At 56.4% G+C, this 18,772-nt stretch overlaps 1 protein-coding gene across 3 annotated transcripts in view; it reads left to right on the top strand.

The window, feature by feature from the left end:
• The window catches only part of LOC135455066 (carboxyl-terminal PDZ ligand of neuronal nitric oxide synthase protein-like), a 29,899-nt gene extending 13,468 nt beyond the window's left edge, over nt 1-16,431 (top strand). For 2 of the 3 annotated variants that reach the window (XM_064727908.1, XM_064727905.1), the window contains 9 exons: nt 7,052-7,144; nt 7,875-7,933; nt 9,313-9,421; nt 9,765-9,906; nt 10,285-10,436; nt 11,439-11,606; nt 12,323-12,500; nt 12,713-13,061; nt 13,175-16,431. In XM_064727908.1, the coding sequence (XP_064583978.1) occupies nt 7,052-7,144; nt 7,875-7,933; nt 9,313-9,421; nt 9,765-9,906; nt 10,285-10,436; nt 11,439-11,606; nt 12,323-12,500; nt 12,713-13,061; nt 13,175-13,649 (1,725 nt within the window). In that variant the 3' untranslated portion in view covers nt 13,650-16,431. The remainder of the gene's footprint in view (nt 1-7,051; nt 7,145-7,874; nt 7,934-9,312; nt 9,422-9,764; nt 9,907-10,284; nt 10,437-11,438; nt 11,607-12,322; nt 12,501-12,712; nt 13,062-13,174) is intronic. The other variant, XM_064727909.1, reaches the window with a different exon arrangement.
• Nucleotides 16,432-18,772: the final 2,341 nt, after the last annotated feature.

The following is an 18,772-nucleotide window of genomic DNA, read 5'->3' as shown; positions in this document are numbered from 1 at the left end:
CTTCTAGCTTGGATTCTGCTTGCTCAAAGATAAAGGTGCCAAGTCCAGCTTCCTGACTCCGCTGTGGGTATGCAAAGGAAATGCTAATTTCCCTAGGAGAAGTGGGAAGCCACAGAGCTGGAGGACAGCACCCAGGATGCATATGGGGTGTGATAGCAAGTGTGGAAGGCAGGAGATGTTCCCTCCCCGCAGCAGTCACACACAGCAGGTGTTGGTCATGCAGATGTGGCTCCTCCAGATTCTCAACAGCAAACCAGATTGCTCCTTCTCCTCTGGATAGGTACCCACCCTGGGAGCACATGCTGAGCTCCCTGAAGGCACCAAGGCTTTTGGGAGGAGGCTGCAGAGCAGGAAATGCAGACCCCAGCAGGTCACAGCTGGCCCTGTTGGGGCTGCCTTGGTTTGGTTATCAGGCTGAACACGGGGGCACTCTCTGCCTCTTCCTCTGAACCCCCCTGCCTGCCCCAGCTCTCAGGAGCACTGACATTCCCTCCCCATCCCTGCCCTCATCCCAGCCTGCTCTGGCTGCCTTTCCCTCTGGATTGCCATCCCCCTTCCCTTGGACTACCTGCACTAAAATAGCATCCTTACATAAACACTAAGTCTTGCATTATTTAGAGGCCCAAAATCCCAGTATCTGCCTTAGTCAGAGCCTGTACATGGCAGTGGGATCAGGTTTTCTCCCCATGTCTGTGCTGTCCAGTGAGTCCCTGCCAGGACCCTCATGAAGCCCCTGCCCCACACCCTGCAGGCCCTGCCTGGCCACAAACTGCTCTGAGCAATGCTCTGCTCTCCTGAAGAGCAGCATCACAAACACACCTCTGAAAAACCACACATGAGCAAAATTGGCCTTTTTTTCTCTCTCCAAACAAGCAATAAACACCAACTTGCAGAGACAGAGCAGAGCAGCCCTGCTACCACCCCTGCCCCATCTCCTGCCTCTGAGGCCAGCAGCTCCTCTTTTCCCTCTCTGCACAGCCCAGCCAAAGCAGCAGGAATTGAGCCAGGAGCATCTCCCCTGCCGTGGCCTGCAGGCCCATGGAGAGGGCTGGGCAGGGACTGAAAGTGCAGCAGGAATTCTGGAGCAGGCAGCAGAAATCCTCAGTTGCTCCTGTCTGCACAAGCAGTGTCTGCTGGCCTGGCCCTGCCAGCGAGGTGCTGGGTGGCTGTCACTTGGCAGGGCTGGCTGTAACCAGAACAACTGAATGAATGGAGTGGAAAATTAATATCCTTGCTTTGTGAGTGAGGAACAGACAGAGAAAATACTCTGTTACCTTCCCACAGCCATGCAGGGGGTCGGGGGCTTTTTCATGGAGCTCTGAGCTTGCTGCAGAGTCCTGGCTCCTGCTCTTCAGGGCTTTGTTGTGTGAACCTTGATGGACAAGGTTTAAAGCAATCCCATCTCCTAACTTGCCTCCTGTCCTACATACCAGACTGGAGGGCAGCTAGGATATGAAACGTGCACTAAACCAGGCCCCTCTCTGCAGGGTGACACAGATGTTTGTAGGGGAATATGGAATTACTTGAAGATATTGCAGTGTTTAATTGCAGTTTCACTTCTCAGGGTTATTTCAGGTAAATCTGACCTGCTTCTAATGAAATTAGCACTTTTTATCTGCAGTAACCTAGCAGCTTTTTCAGGTAGGGACATTTTCATGCCCCTGTTGGGGTGGGGTCCCAAGACACTGCTTCATTACTGCTGCTAATTAATCATCCAAGGCACTGCAGATGGAAAAGGTAATTTGTTTCCTCCTGCAAAGTGAATAGAGGTAGGGAGGAAAATAAACCCAGCTTCCCCATGAGCTGGGCTTGGCCTGCCCTGGCAAGACAAGAACTGTGTGGGAAAGCTCCCTATTAAACCTGGGGACAGCAGGGAGCTCCTGGAAGTGACAGACACACAAAGGGGCTTTTGTCAGAGAGGCACCAAAGGCCAGATGATGTCACCTTGTGCTGGGCTGTGAGGCTGCTTGTGCCTCTCAGGATGGAGCTCAGCAGTATTGCACTATCTCTTCCACAGGGAGAGGCCATGAAAGGGCTGCCTTTGTCCCACCCTTTCTTAAGAGCAGGCGAGGAAGCTTTGTTCTAGGACGGTCTGTGGTTTTTCAGACTAATTAAAGAGCCACTGCTAGCCCTGGGCTCCCACCAGCTCCAGCACCTGCAGGAGCCCCACTCACCCCATGGGTGTAACTCCGCTTTTTCCTCCACATCCTTCTGACTGGCACAGACAGCTCCAGCCAGGTCCTCTGCCATGTCACCTTGGGGTGGAGAGATTGAGTTATCCTGAAGGGCTGGCTGAGATTTCAGCAGTCTGGGGCCTCCCAAGGATGAGATCTGTTGGAAATGAGGAGAAGGGGGATGAAGAGGAAGGTCTGTATTGCCGTGTCCATCAGAATGCTCTGGATTCCTCAGGTGTCAGAGGAGACCTGGACAAAATGCAGCTCTTCTCCTTCTGCCCCTGACGTGATCAGCCTGCACTGCTGCAGCAGAGCAGCATCCTCACTGCCCCTGCCCCAGGTCAGCCAGGGACCCTTTGGGATGGACTGGGGCCACATTTCCTTGCTGCCCTTCCAGGGACTCCCAGAAACCCAGCAGCCCATCATAGCTTGGGGAGCAGTCTGCAGCATCTACTGAGAGCTTGCTGGAGGGTGGAAGGAGCTCATTTAAATGAGAAAAAAAGACTTGGAGTCCATTGCCAGCATTCTCCTTGCCTATTGTACTCCCTGTTCGGTTTCTGCTTTCCAGTGAGCAGTTTTATGTTTCCAAGGATCATAAATTCTCATTTTTCCACTGGGCAGGAGGTGCACTCCTGGTCCCCGCTGCTTCCTGCGTGGCTTTTGTGTCCGTGTTGCCGAGCTACTGCAGCACAGCCCGGGCAATGCCCGGCCCATTCAGCGCAGCCCCGGCCACGGGGGCTCAGCGCTCCCCGGCCCTGATTGCCGAGGGACACACGGGGAAAGGCTCCCAGACAGAGCCCAGGGAGGGCAGCGCAGCCGGGGCCGGCAGGGACCTCGGGAGGGTGGGATCAGCACGGACAGACAGCAGCCTGTGCTCCGAGGGGACGGACGCTGCTGGTCTGGCAGCCCCAGGGCAGCCCCGATGGCTCGGAGAGATCCGGAGCTCTCCAAGGGCAGCTCTCCAAGCATGGGTAGTTCAAGCAGCAGCCCAGATAACAGCCTGTCCTCACCCCGTTTGGGTCAGCTGGTCTGAAATTAATTACATTCCTCAGCTGGAAATACTTGGATTCATCATGGCTTCAAATCCTGAAATGGGACTCGTATAGAACCAGGGGAAGGGAAGGGAAGGGAAGGGAAGGGAAGGGAAGGGAAGGGAAGGGAAGGGAAGGAAGGAAGAAGAGGGAAGGAGGAAGGGAAGGGAAGGGAAGGGAAGGGAAGGAGGAAGGAAGGAAAGGGAAGGGAAGGGAAGGGAAGGGAAGGGAAGGGAAGGGAGCAGGGCTGGGGTCCCTGCCTGGAGCCGGTCAGTCGGGGGGCAGAGCTGAGCTCATTCCCTCTCCTCATTGCCATGCTCCCTGTGTCCTCGGGAAGGGAAGCCTGGGGAAGGGGCTGGGACAGGCCATTGTTGGGGTTGTTTATGGACACATCGATCCTGCAGCTGCCAGGCCGGGGTGGGCCCAGGGAGGCCAGGGCAGGACAGCAGCCTGAGGGCTGGCTGGGGAATTTACAGCCACAGGGAGAAGTCACTGGTTTCCAAGCCTGTGGCATCTTCCTATGGGCATGCAAATAAGGCCATACCCAGCTGTGACTGGGGGCATTGACATTCTCCAGCTTCAAAAACCTGCAGAGCCTCTGCTTTGATTTCCCTTAATACAGCTTAAAACGCCATTTGAACCATGGCCAGGAGCATGTTCTGGCCTTGCTGCTCCTTAATGAAGAAGATGCATTTTTTGGAAGCAAAGACTGCCTCCAAGACCTGCAAACTCTCTATTTTATGACAGTTTTCATTTGCATAATGAAGGCCCTGATACCTTCAGTAATTAATCACATTAAGAATTGCTTCCTTGAATAACTGTATTCATGCAGGTTGTTCCTAGTGCTGGAAACTGCACATGATTTCCAATGTGCATTAGCCCAGGTTTCATCAGCAGATGGAAGCTGGTAACTGCATGTGTAATTTATATCTGCTTGGGTGGAATTATCCAATGAAATATGCATCACACGGCACCATTAACATTTCTAGTCATACAGTCTTTAGCTCATGGGTAAGTTAATATTTCATGCCAGCAGTGTGTGGGACCGTAGGAAAGGCAAAGTCTTGAACACAGGGATTTAAGAGCAGAAGTGGAAAGTTTTCCAGGTCAAACACAGCAGATATAGAATTAATGACGCTGCTAAAATAATTGAAATTAATTACCCTAGTTTGACCTGCATTTTTTTATAAAATGCCCCATCTGGTCTCCATAGTTAAGAAAGCTGCCAGGCTGCTGTATTGCCACTTGTAGGGGCAACTCCAGATCCTTTAGCATCCAGAAAGCCTTTCCCCAGAGGACAGCACAAACAACAGGAGAGTAAAGATTGAATTGTGGAAGGCAGCAGAGAGAAATGTTGCTGTGTGGGTTTGGATTTGTCAGTAACCTTGATGAATCTGGGGGGAAAATCCCATCAATTCAATAGTAAGAAGAAAATCAGTGACTGGTCTGTGCTGTGACAGCAGTGACAGGTCAGCCTGGAGCCTTGTGCCAGGATAAAGGGTGGGTTATGCCTGAACATTCTACAGGAGAAAGTCAGCTGCCTCAGAGTGCCTTTTCCCATGTGCTTTCCTGCCCTTACATAAATCAGTTCATTAAAATACTGATTCCTGCTTGATAGGAAGCAATTAAATGACTGAAGCTGTGTTCCACCTGCGTCTTCTGTGGGGAGATGCAGAGAGCCCAAGGTGAGCTGGTGCAATGTGAGCGTGGGGCTGTGCCCTCCTCTGGGGGCTCTCACCCAGCTGTGCTCCTGCCTCCTCTGCTGGGACATGGGACATCCTGCAGCTTGTGCTGCTCGAGGGCTTTCACCCTTTAGATAAGATGTGAGGCCCCAATGAGCTGTAACTGTTTTCAGGCCAAGCTGGGTCCGGCCATGGCTGTGAGCTCCAGCAGGGCTGCAGCAGTGGCCATGGGCTCCATGGAGAGAAGAGAAGGGATAACAAACTCCTTCCTCACTGAGGCCACATCCAGCCTGTGGTGCTGCCCAGCTCTGCCTGGGGCTGGAGCCCTGCACAGAGCCAGGCTGGGGCGGGAGCTGGCTGGAGTTCCCTGGGTTCAGAGCCTTGCCATCACTCCTGGCAGCACCCACAGATTCACTGCTGCTGCTCCCGATTGTTCCTTTCTGTCCAAGAGAGAAAGAAAAAGCATCTCTGCAAAATCCAGGCTTGGACTTTGCTTAAAGCCTTTGAGTAAAGAGCCTTGTTTGAATGTAATTGCACCCCTGTTGCTACAATGGGAAAATACACTGTATTGCTCTTTCTTGGAAAGCACAGCTAGTATTTTCCCAGCCATTTGTGTATAAAGAAAGATAAACAGCTCTTTAGCGGGCAGAACAGTCTATCCCGGGTTTATTGACATTCATGGAGCAGACAAGGACAAACAGTTTGGTGAGCACAGGGGAGGGGCAGCAGCTGGGCTGGGGCCTGGGCAGAGGGGCAGAGGGTGGGGAGCCCTCTCAGGTGCTGAGCCTGGCGGGTCCATCTGCCTGACCCCAGACCCTGCTGCATCCCCTGGGCCCCAGCAGCCTGCAGGATGCTCTCAGCACCTCACCCTTCCTCTCACTCCTCCCCATAAATAAAAAACGGGTACAGCTAATTTAGTTCCAGCTTCACACGCAAGAGCGCCAGAGATAGATTTTTAAAGAGCTTGTCTGAAAGTAATAATTCATGGGGAGATCAAAAGGCTGTGGTTTAATCCGGGGTCTGTCTGATACCATAAACCTTGCAGAGTGCTAAGAATTCAATGAGCAGCATCAAAAGCCTGATCAACATGAAAGCCACCCAATTTTCTGTCTGTAAGGCTGGCGTGGCTCACAATGGGTGCTGAGGAGTGGGGGAGATGTTTATCTTCTCTGCAGAGCTTGGGTGACAGAGCCACACACACTCCTCCAGCTCCAGCATCCCAAAAGAGGTGCCTGGGCTCCATTAACATCTCACTTGCTCCCTGCATGTCCCCAGCTGTGTAAAGAAATCAGAGTTCTAATTAAATGTCTAATTACAAGGCCTAGGTAGATTTCAGGCTGCTTGGCATTGCCTTTTCCTCCACATCCACGAATCAGAATCTGCATTGATTTGCCAAAGCAACGTGACAAAGTGGTGGATTTCAAACAGGGACTGCAAGAAATATGGAGTATCAAAATGCTGTGTTTGGAAGCTAAAAATGGTGCTTAAAATGGGGGCAGGAAGGATGAGTGCTGTAAACAAAGGTCTCCAGAGTAAGGGCTCTGCCATACTTCTAACTGTCAGCTAAAGCAGCATTTAAAAGTCAGTGTTTAATTTTTAACACAAATGGAGGTGAGCTCAGGCTGCAGACACCTGCAGGGTTTTTCTCCAGAGATCCTGATCCCACAGAGGTTAATGTGATTATGCAAATGACTGAGGTATAATTGCGTTACTGCCGCCCATCTGGCCCTCCCTGCAGCTCCTGAGTGATTCTGTATTCCCCGTGCAGCGCAGGGCTGACACACAAGGGCACCGGAGATGTCACTGCTTGGGCTTTGTCCCCATCACCCCTCTGGAGCAGAGTCCTGCTGGACCAGGCATGGCCAATGCGTTGGGAAACTCTTCCCAGATCCAAATTAACAGCCTGGGTGTGTCCAGAGGATTGAACTCCACTTGTCCTCTCCCAGGGGATGCTCCTGACAGAGCCAGGATCCTGCCTGGCATCCCAGCCACTGCACCAAGTCCTTCCCAAAATGTTTTTTCTCAGCAGAATAAAACAAATTCCCACCTCCCTCAGCAGCGGGGATGAAACCAACACCTGACATTTTCCTGTCACACACTGACCACCACACACTGTCCCAGGTACCCCCAGGACTCTCTCAAACTCGGGTTTCTGTTCCCCCAGTACGAATTCAAAGCCAAGAACATTAAGAAGAAGAAGGTGAGCATCATCGTGTCCGTGGACGGGGTGAAGGTGATCCTGCGCAAGAAGCAGAAGGTGAGGCTGCTCCAGCCCAGGGTACTCACACTGCTCACCAGAACTGGCCTTCCCCTAAAAACCACCCAGGATCTGCACAAGAAAACACTCCAGTTTCCATCCTACTAATAACAACAGCCCAGGGCACCCACACATCTCACCCTGCTCCAGCCCAGGGCACCCACACTGCTCACCAGAACTGGCCTTCTCCCAAAAAACACCCAGGCTTTGCACAAGAAAACACTCCAGTTTCCATCCTACTAATAACAACACCTTGCTGGAAAGAGAATAGAAATTCCCTGGGGAAGAGGATTTTTTTTCTATCCAAAAAATGTATCTCCCATGGGATACATTTTTTCTTTCTCTTGCTAATACCAGAAGGCTTTTTCCTGGTCTGAGCACCCCTTGGCTCTTTGCCCCACTGTCCTTTCCACCAAGTCACTGAATCCAGATCTCCTCAGCCCCAGCTCCAAGCCTTCTTCCCCAAAGCATGTAGCTCTTCTGCATATTTGATGTTATAAATTAATCTTAGGGACCATTTTCAGCCCTGAAGGCTGTGATCAGATATGATAAACGATCAAAAAAGAAAAAATCTATTTTTATCTGAGATATTGTTGAAACAGCCATGGCTCATCTAATCACACTGCAGCCTGGATTGTGGCTTGGGACAAAAGCACTGTTCCCTGGGTTTCCTGCCCCTCAGTTTGCTGGAGTTTCACCTGATTTACTGTAATTTTGTGTCTGCTTACAGAGAAAGGAGTGGACCTGGGACGAGAGTAAGATGGTGGTGATGCACGATCCTGTGTACAGGTACATGGCAGGGGATTCAACCAGGGAGGGCCCCTCAGCCCTGGGGGATCCGTGCCCTCCTCCCACCTGCTGAGACCCCTCCACCAAGGCTGTCCAAAGGAGCATCTAAAATTAACAAGGGTACAGAGTTACTGCTGCTGGAGAATCCTTTTCATACCTTTTGGAGAGGGAGATGGACTGATCTGCCTTTGAAGCTGGCTCTGCTTTGAGCAGGGTTAGACTGGGTGACCCTGGAGATGCTCCAACCTGCATTTCTCTCTGATTCTGCCTCTGAAGACAGGCTGCCCATGGTGTTCCTTCAGAGCATGGCTCTCCCTGTGCCTCTGAAGCAGGGCCTTACTCTAAGGTGTAAGTGCTCACTGGGAATTAACCCTTAGAGACGTGGCAAGAAAACACTGACTTTCCATGGGATATGGAGCTATTCCAGAGGCCACAAGCCCCACCCAGAGGTTTACCCTGAACATAAACCTGGTGCCTCAGGAGCCCCTGGGGATGGGAAGCGACCCCAGGGGTGGTGCATGGCCTGAGGATGGGTTTAGAGCACAGGGTGCTCCAGGCTGTGGGAAGCACCGAGCCCACAGTCCCGAGAACTGGGATCCCCAACACTGGATTTTGGGATCAGAGCCCTTAGTGAGGAGATAAGGAACAGAGGATGTGCTGATCTGTGCCCACTTCTCACCTCTGGCTTTCTTTAAAGATTACTACAAGATGTGGTACATTGGCAGTAATTGCTCTAACTGCAAGTTCAACACCCAAAAAATTCCAGTGACAGAAAGAGCAGAAGAAAAAAAATCATTTCAAGAATCCCTTTGGTTTCTTCTCTATTCAGAGCTGAGCTCACTTGTCACATTTTCACCTAATTAAATCAAATATATATAAAAATCTTCAAAATGTTTTGCAGTACAAGGAGGAGAGTCAGCCTGAGCAGCAGAGAGAGGAATCCTTGGAGTGCACTCAGCATCCCTGGGAGAGGCTTTGTGCTGTGCCACCTGCCCACTGCCAAGGAGGGACCCTCTGTGTCCCCAGGGGCAGCACAGCCACCACCCTGCAGGCAGTTCTGCCTCGCTGCAGCCTGGGCAGGGGTTAATTCATGGCACTAAAAATAGCCACTCACTTTCCAAGACTATAGATTTTTTCACTTTCCCACAGGATCTTTAAAAAGCTTTTCCCTACTTCAGAAACCAGAAGGTTTTCCATCAAGCCTGAAACTCTCTCTAAATCCATCATCTCCTGCCTTGAAAATTGCAAGCAGCACTGCCTCGTTCCTCCAATCCTAGGGGCTGCAAACCATCCTGGGGACACACAGGGGCAGAGGTGGTCTGGAGGGCAGAGACTCCCCATGGTGCTCAATTAATCCCCTTTGTCTCTCTCCCACCCAGAATTTTCTACGTCTCTCATGACTCGCAAGACCTGAAAATATTCAGTTACATCGCACGGGACGGCGCAAACAATTCCTTCAGGTGTAACGTCTTCAAATCCAAGAAGAAAGTAAGGATGCTCCAGGGGATGCACCCACATCTCTGTGGGGTCAGAGGGTGCAGGGCCCTGCCAGTGACCAAGGCAGTGCCGGTGCTGGGTGTCCCCAAAACAGCGTACCTGGTGCTTGTCCCCTCCTGCCCAGCCCGGGCACCGGCGCATTCCACACAAGGACAGGAGCCCCCAGACCCAGAGTGGGGAACAGGGGGCACTGCTGGAGCACCCAGCCTGGGAGGAGAGTACGGGTGGGAGGCAGGGGATGCTGGCGGTTCCTGTGGGTGGGACCCAGGGGATGCTCGCGGTTCCCCCGGGGCGGCGGTGGCAGCACCCAGCACACGGCTCTGGCTGTCCGCAGAGCCAGGCCATGCGCGTGGTGCGCACCGTGGGACAGGCCTTCGAGGTGTGCCACAAGCTGAGCCTGCAGCACGCCCTGCAGAACGCCGACGGGCAGGCCGACGGTGCCAGCGACAAATCGGCCGAGGAGCAGACGCTGGAAGGTGAGTCAGGGCCCCGAGGGACTGGGCATGCCCACCCCTAAGGCAGCGGTGTGGGGATGCTTTGGGGTGGGGACACGCAGGTGGCACCTCCTTCATGGGCAAGAGCTTTGGGCCCCTTGGGATGGGGAGCGTGGGGAATCTGCCCTGCCTGCCCACTCCTACTGAGCACTGGGGAGGGGCAGGCTGAGCCCCCTCATTCAGCAGGCTGAGGGTCTGCAGCTCCTCGGCCAACCCATCCCTCCCTCCTGCCCCTGCACAGCATGCTGAGACTCGGAGCAAGTCCTGGCCCTTGTCCCTGAGCTCCCCCCAGCTGCCAGCCCTGCGTGGGGCCCTGGCAGGGAAGGGAGGCTCACATTCACGTGTCCATCTTGTTTGAAGTTCACCAGATAAAGGGCTCCAAGATCACGGATGTGGACGAGGTTGGCATCGATACTGGGGGCATCTGTGTGTCCGAGAGGGGACCCAGAGAGCTGCCAGGTGCCAGGGGAGACCTTGGCATGCTGAAACCTGGAAAGGAAAAGAACGGCCAGGTAATGGGGGGTGGGCTGGAGAATGGTTCATGTGCTCTGCTGCTGCTGAGGGCCCTCTGCTCAGGGTCACTGTATCATGGCTTCATTTGGAGGTGCTTCCATGGAGACCCCATTGCAGCCCTCCCTGCTGGCACCCTGCTCAGGACAGGCCGTTCAGCTCCCAGTTCACCTGCAGCCAGGCCGTGTCCAGGGCCGGGGTGGGGGCTGCAGTGCATGGCTGAGCAGGCTTCTTGCCCCACCCAGGCTGGATTTCTGTGCCCTCAGTGCTGCTCTGCAGCAGTTGCTTGTTTGCCTGCCCTGGCAGGGATCCCTGGCTGCCCTCGTGCCCCAGGCCCAGGGAGCAACGTCCCCAGGAGGCCCAGCCCTGGCAGCGCAGGCACCACGGCACGTTCAGCTCCAGCAGCAGCTCCACCTTAATGAATGGGTGCTCCACAGAGCTCTGGGAGCCCTTCCCGGAGGCCTGAATGGCATTGCTTCAGCTCACACAACAGTAACGCTCACAGGGCTGCCTGGAAACAGCTGCAGTGACAGGCACTCCCCGAATCCATGGGATTCGTCTGCGTGCCTGGAAAGGCTGGGCTTTCCTGTGCATTCCTCTGGCACTGCCCGAGCAGGGGAGGGCAGCAGCAGGAAGGGCAGTGGCTGCTGGCACTGCAAATGCTCCAGGCAGCAGGACACCGCCCAGCCCGGGCAGCCACAGCACGGAAAGGTGTGGGGTGTTTGGGTCACTCCCTGCTGTCTCCTTCCCGGGAGCCCTGGGGACCCGCCCTCCCCAGGCACAGCCAAGGCAGCCCTGCCAGCTCTCAGGAAGGAGCCTCTCTGAAACACTGGGGATCCCACAGATGTGCAGAGCCGACAGCCCAGGGCTGCCCCTCAGCACCCCCTGGGTGCCCCAAGCACAGGGGCTCCTCTGCTGCGCTGGGTCAGCCCTGTGGGGAACCAAAATCCAAACGCCAGCCTGAGCCAGTCAATCCGCTCACCTGCCCATTTCTTTGTGCCCAGGATGCCGAAAACTGCTCCCTCCACCTGGCCAGCTCCCAGCAGCTGCTCAGCCCGGGCAGCCCCTGCTCCTCGGCCTCCATCACCCCGCTGGCCTCCCAGCACTGCCTCCAGCTGCTCCAGCAGCAGCTCCTCCAGCAGCAGCAGCAGACGCAGGTGGCTGTGGCCCAGGTACACGTCCTGCCCTCCCCTCAGGTGGCACCAGCCCTTCTCCTCCCCCTGGGCCAGGCTGGCGGGGCAGGTGGGAGCGGGCCGGGCCCCGGCAGCAGTGCTGGCAGCGTTCCCGGTCGCACAGCTCTCGGCAGCACTCACAGCATCGCTTGCAGCCCAGCTCGCAGCATTGCTTTTAGCGCCACGTGCAGCATCGCTTGCAGCACAGCTGAGCTCCCCCAGCCACGGAGCTGGCTGCTCACACAGCCCCGAGCTGCTCTGGGAGTGTTGCCGGGCCCGGTAGAGCCCCCAGCTCCCGTTTCACCCCATCTCATCCCGTTTTTGGAAACCATCCCACCCCCAGTCCAGCATCAGACCGGGGAGCCCGGTGCCTCCCGTCTGGGCACATCCCTTCCACGTTTCTCGTTACCGGGGGGACAGCGGGACACCCCGCACACCCCCGGGACAGGGGGGACAGCGGGACACCCCGCACACCCCCGGGACAGGGGGGACACCGGGACACCCCGCACACCTCCGGGGTGCCGCCGCATCCCCGCCCGCGGCCGGACCGGCTCGGGGGGCCCGCTCGGGGGTGGCGCGGCGGGGCCGGCAGGGGGCGCTGTGGCGCCGCCGGTCCCGGGCGCTCCCGGTGCTGCTCCTGCCGTCCCGCACCGCCCGGCCCCGCACCGTCCCGTCCGAATCACGACCCCGTTCGCATCTCCCGTCCCGTCTCGCAGGTGCAGCTGCTGAAGGACCAACTGGCGGCCGAGACAGCGGCGCGGATCGAGGCGCAGGCCCGGGTGCGGCAGCTCCTGCTGACCAACCGCGACCTGCTGCAGCACGTCTCGCTGCTGGTGCGGCAGCTCACAGTGCTGGAGGCCCGGGAGGAGCACCGGGATGAGCATCGGCAGCCGGGTGAGGATAGTGACACACTCACTGGGGTAGTTTGGGTGCTGGCATGCCCCCAGCTCCATCCCTCTGGACAATCACTGCATTCCTTGCAGTGACAGGAAACAACTGGAGTGCTCCCAGTACCATCCCAGCAGGCTCTGGGGGTCTGGGGCATTCACAGTGCAGGGGAGCAGTTGCTTTGGAGATGCCACATGCCCCTTGTCCATCTCTTACAGCTGACCACTCCTTGCATAACCTGTCCCTGGCCCAGTCCCTCTCCCTGAACCTGAAGAACCACTACAGCCTGGATGTCCACCTGCCATCCACCTCCACCCCTGCCAGCATCCTGGGCAGCCCGGTGGCCCCCGGCTCGCTGCCCTCCCTGGGCCCCAGGGACTCCTACCTCAACCTCGTCAGCCTGGACAGGGGCAGCCACCGCTGCGGCAGCAAGGAGGGGGACGAGTGTCTGGAGGGGCAGGAGGGGCTCAGCCGGCGCGTGGAGGGCTCCGAGGTCGGAGACTTCGCTCTGCCCAACGGGGGCAGCCGGCAGAAGGCGGAGGACATGGCCAGAGGGGATGAGGACAGGTAGAGTGTGCCACCCCTGCCACCTGTGGCTGCTGCCAGCTGCAGCAGGAACACCCTGAGTGCCGCAGGGATGTACTCACCCATCACCTCCTCTCTCTGCTTCCCCCCTGCAGGCGGCAGCCGCCCATTCCCAAGCTGAACCCACCACCACCCATCCTCCGCAAAAGGTCAAGCAAGACCTCCCCAAGCTTGGAAGTGGAGGTGAAGCCTGAGAGCACTGCCCACCTGAGCCTACCCAGTGCCAGCATCTCCAGCCTCACCAGCATCACTGCCAGCTCCCTCACCCTCTTGGACCCTGAGGCAAGGACTCCGGCACGGAGCGCTGCCTCCAGCACGGAGCCCGGCCCTGCTGGGACCTGCCAGCGCTCTCTGGGCAAGGACAGGACTGGAGACAGTGGGCCAATGTCCCCCTTGGCCAGCATCCATGACCCAGCAGCCAGCGAGACCCTGGCCAAGGAGTTATTGGCCCTGGGCAGCCCCACGGACAGCTCACTGCCCTTCTCCCCTGCGGATGACACCTGCTTGCACATCAGCTTCTCTGAAGATGAGCTGGACACTGCTGTGGGGCCCAGCAGAGTCCCCTCTTAGTGGGGCCACAGGAGGTGGTAGCTGGTGGCTGGCAGTCCCAGCAGCTCCATCCACAACCCTGCAGTGGGACTGGGGGTCCCTGTGCCCAGGCTACGAGACAGGTCCCTTTCCTGTCCCTAGAGGCCACCCCACAGGAGGGGACTGGCCAGCCCTGCCTCAGTCGGCACCAGCTCACACTGCTGTCACACTGCCATCGTGTCCCTGCTCACAGCCAGGGATGCTCACAGCAGAGAATTCCCAGGGAGCTGCAGGCTGGAAGCCCTGGGCAGGGCTGTGGGACAAGAGACTGTTCTGTTCATCGGTTGCCACGCGTGGCAGCCTGAGCAGGGCCACACAGCACAGCCACGGTGTCACTCTCCTGCCCAGCTCCCAGGGTGTGTCCCAGACTGCCACCACACTGGGACTCTCCAGAGCTGCCAGTGTCCACCAGCCCCACGCTGTGCCCAGCCCTGCTTTGGGGACAGCAGCCCCACCACTGTGTCCCCATGCAGTGAAGCCACCACTGCCTCCATAGGTGCCTTTTCCCACTCCCCAGCACCCACTGCCCACACAGGCTGGGCCCCACTCTGAGGCCACTGATGGGTGCAGGGCTGGCCGTGGGAGCCTGCAGCAGGGGGTGACCCCCTAAGGAAGGGTGCACCCCATGTCTTGGGGTCAGGGCAGAGAGCCCTCCCCTGCCCCCTGAGCTGCTGGTGGCTGCAGCAGGAGGCTGCTCCTTGTGCTGATTGTAGGGTGTAATGGTGTGGTTGGGTTTGGTCTCAGAAATGTGAGTGTCCTGGGAGGAGTTCAGGTTTAAGGAAGAAGGGGGGTGATACTCATCCACCTTGGTTGTTTGTCTGAGGGTGTTGGGAAAGTGTCAGAGAGTCCAGTTGGGAAGTGTGAAACAGAAATGGAGACTTGGAGCAGCCGTGCTGCCTGTCCCTGGCATGGTGCTGCTCCTGCAGGGAGAGGGGGTGACAGGACATGCACCCAGAGCCAGCCATGGCAGTGACAGAGCCAGGACGGGGCTGGGACCGGGCTGGGGGTTGTAAAGCTCGGCTGGGCTGTCCTGTAGTGCAGTAGTGACAGCCCAGCCCCTCCATAGGACACTGCGGTTTGGTAATGGACTTTTAAAGAAAAAAATAAACAGATTTGCAGAGCCAGTGCTGTGTCTCTGCCCCGTGGGGCCTGTGCACAGGGGGTCCTGAGCCTGTGGGGTGGACTGGGAACTTCCAGGTATTCCCAAAGAGGAAAGATTCCTGCTGGAAATAGCTGCTGAGCCCCTGAGCTGCTCCCTGAGCAGCCCCTGCCAGGATGGGCACCACCAGGCAGGGCCCTGCTCCCCACACACTCCTTTTGCTCTTTCCTGGTCCTATTTCTACTGCTGAAATAAATGCTGGCCACAGCACAGAGGATGGAGGGTGGTAGAATGCAGATGGCAAAGCTGGATGGGATGGCACCAGTGGCATTCCAGAGCACTGGGACCCCAAGGGCTGCCTGCAGCCAGAATGCGCAAGAGACCCCTGAGCCTTGCAAGGTGAGGAAGGAAATCCAGGGGCAGTTCACACAGAGACTCCAGAAGGGGCAAATCTATGAGATTGTTCCCCCGTGCAGGACAGGAGGCCCAAATGAAGGCACCCAGCACCTCTGTGGGGTCTCAGGGCCACTCTCCATCCCTCCATGGAGTGGGTGCAGCCTCCAGCATGGCAGAGTGGGGAGCAGGGAGCCCCTTCCCCAGGCCCACTGCAGACATCTGCTGGGGGGCTGCCTGCGTGGGGAGGGGGCACTTCCAGCCCAGAGCCTTATTATGCTTCCTTCATGGGAAGAAACTTTTTCCTTTGCTGTCTGCTAAGCTGCTAGCAATCATCAGGCAGGCAGGTGGTAAAGATTCATATCCATCAAACAATGCCATTTAGTTTGTAACCTGTGACTAAATCTGGTGTTAGCTTTAATTTCAGAGTCTGCTTTAGGGCTCGCTTGTTAATCTCTATGCAAAGCAGATGAAATGAATATGCAGCATTTTGGATGTAATTGTACGGCTTCAATTCAGCACTATAATTTTCCAAACAGGATCTTGCAATCAAGCTTCTATTCATTAGTGTATAAACAATTTAGTTTCTCAGCTCTCCAGTATGCCAATCATCTCAATGGAGTGAGCATCTCCGACAGAAAGAGGAGGAAAGTTTCCTTTGTGTAACAGAGGTAAAAGTTGCTCCATACTTCAGACAATTCCCACCCAGCAGATCCAGACCATTCCAACAGAAGTGGACGGTTCCTCGTGTCCCCACAGCACTGACCAGCTGCAAACACTACTCAGGGGAGTGATGCTCCAGTGATCTCCCAGCTCATGTAGCCCCAGGCCCTTCAGGAATTCTGCATGTGAGACCTCTGCAGAAGAGCCCAGATCCCACAGGACCAGGCTGCCTGGAAAGGTGCAAACATGCAGCACCTCAGCACACCCCAGTGATGCTCAGGGCTCCCCGAGTGCCCACGACTCTGGGGACAGGGTGGCCAAGCCCCCTCCACGTCCCCATCCCCCTGACACTCCACACCAGCTCAGCCTTCCAGGACAGAGCCCTGGGGACATCACACACCTGGGGCCAGTGGCAGCTCCCTCATGGGAGGGCTGGGGTGACACAGGAGTGGGTGAAGGGCAGGTGTTGATCTCTGGGGCTCAGCACCCTCATGGCCGGTGCTCTCCTCAGCGGGGACCCGAGGGTGCTGTGAGCGCCTCTGGCCCCTGCCTGCATCCCCATCCATCTCCAATCCCCATCCATCCCATCCCCATCCCTGTCTCCAATCCCCATCCCCTCCCGGGCGGTGCGGGGGGACCAGCCCAGAGCCACGACAAAGGGAAGCGCCGTCGGCGGAGCCGCTCAGCGCGGTCTCGGTTTCCAAATGAATATCGACAGCGCTAATTACAGGCCGCCATGCAGACAGCTTATTAGCTTGTCACAAAAAGACGGTATTGAACCCGGAGCCCGCGGTATTCACGGAGCGCAGCAAGACGCTCCCCAGACAGCACAGCGAACCAGGCAGGCGAACAACCTCCAGCAAAACTAATTACTTCCTGATTGTCTACGGCCACCCACTGGGTATAATAGTATAGACTAAATTTGGCATATACATAACTAAGCACTCGGCACCAATTTGGTGTACAATAATCATCTTCTGTGTTGCATAATTAAAATCTGATCACTTGGAATAATTATTTCATATTCCCAGTATCGGGTGAAGATTGCATAATGTGGCAGAAGTGTGAGCGTGGCGGTGGATCCACTTCCAGAGGCGTGAGCCCCAGGGAAGGGCATCCCAGCTCCAGGCTCTGGCTGCCTCTGCCATGGCCATGGCCCTGTGGCCAAAGGGCTGTTGGTCAGCACTGGCTGTGGAGGAGCTGCTGTCCCTTACACGGCCCTGCTGGGGCAGGACGGTACCCGGCAGGACAGGCTGTCCCGGTGTCCCCACGCAGGCACTCTCCCCATTGACCTTTCCAGCCTGGCTGCTGCCCTGCTGCCCGCCCGGCCGGGATGCTCATCGCCCGACTCCATTGTGCTCGTACATCTGCTAAAGGCATTTGGAAAGACACGGCAATAAAAAATAAAAATCAAGTGGAACGTGTGTGTCTAATCCATTAACTTCCTCCGGCGGCTCCCCGGGGACGCGGCGAGGAGCAGAAAGAATACGTGGATATTGCACGCGCCCTGGCACCTTGTCCCCGGGCCAGCCCTGCCGCTGGCCGCTGCCACAGGCTCATAAATCACTGCGGGCGACAGCGTTTCACAGCTCGCTTCCCAGCCAGGATATGGCCATTCCTGCTGATTACACGGCCGGCGCGCGGGGGAAGCTGCATCTCCCACTTCCAGGAAGGGAGGATCCGCAAGGAAAAAGCATTGATAAAAAGAAGAACGAAATCAGCTTTGTTCACGTTGCGAATCTCCCATTGTTCCTGCTGCGGCCGTCAGTCCTCGCTGGAGAAAGTATTTCCTCAGCGATAAATCTCCTGGGCTCCTTGCAGCCCTCGCCTTGGCACCAGACTCTCCTCAGCTTGTTTTGAAAGAAAAAGCACTTTTGGCTACAGGCCCCCTGTGGGGTGCACTGGGCTATTCACGGTGTGAGTTTGGGGGGTGAGGGACAGCCCTGGGGCAGGGGACAGTGGCCTGGTGCCCGTCCCAGGGGTCTCTGGCCTGTGTCCCCAGTCAGGGCCATCCCAGGGGACACACACTGCCACTCCCAAAGGCTCCACTCCCTTCCCACAGCACCCGGCACGAGCCGGGGAAAGTGAGTCTGACCGGGGCCACGCTAATCCCAGCGCTGAAACGTGGAGCTGGCAGTGGCCAAGCACTTGGAATACAGGAGTCAGGCTGACAGTTGTACAAGAAAAATAGATCAAGTTTCCAAGAAAATAGAGCCGAGTTGATCTGATTTTCATCAGCATCTTCAGCCGCCTTTCGGGAAGCCCCAGCCTGCTCCTCATTCCTCCTCTCCGCTTTACAAACCACTTAATTCCTTGTTGCTTTGGAAACCCTCACAAAGACCCTCTGCATCCCCCAAAATAACGAGCAACAGATGCTGCTTTGACCTCAGCAACTTCCTGGAAACATACATTTGTCAAAATAAAAATAAAAAGATTAATGTGAGGAAGGCTTTTAAATTATAAGGAAACAGCAGACACAGCCTGGCCTCGCACGCCGAGCCCGCGGCCTGTGGAGAGAGCCGGGAATGGGCAGGGACAGGCTATGGGACCAGGGGTCCCTGTGCCCCAGGGGCTTGGGGACCCAGAAGGGCAGGGTCTGGCAGTGCTGCCCACAGTCAGGGACAGCAGCAGGCTCAGTTCTCCTCCTTCCTTAATTTCTTGGTTCATAGGAGCAACTTGTCTCTTCCACAGAGCCTTAAAGCCTTTTGCCCATCCCGCAGGGGAGGAGATGGGCACACGACAGGTCACCAGGAAATTCTGGGTTATGAGCACTTGGACACCAGTGGGTTTTACCTTCCCACTCCAGCTGCAGCCACCTGGCACATCCCAGGGACAGAGCTCATGCACAGGCACAAGCTCTTCCCAACAGCACCTGAGATGCCCAACAAGGGCTCCTGGCAGGACTTGTCACAGTCACATTGGTGTGTGACACAGCCTGACCCACAGCACA

This window comes from Zonotrichia leucophrys, chromosome 17, assembly GCF_028769735.1.
Source record: "Zonotrichia leucophrys gambelii isolate GWCS_2022_RI chromosome 17, RI_Zleu_2.0, whole genome shotgun sequence".
Taxonomy (NCBI): Eukaryota; Metazoa; Chordata; class Aves; order Passeriformes; family Passerellidae; genus Zonotrichia; species Zonotrichia leucophrys.
This window is presented reverse-complemented; position numbering and strand designations above follow the sequence as displayed.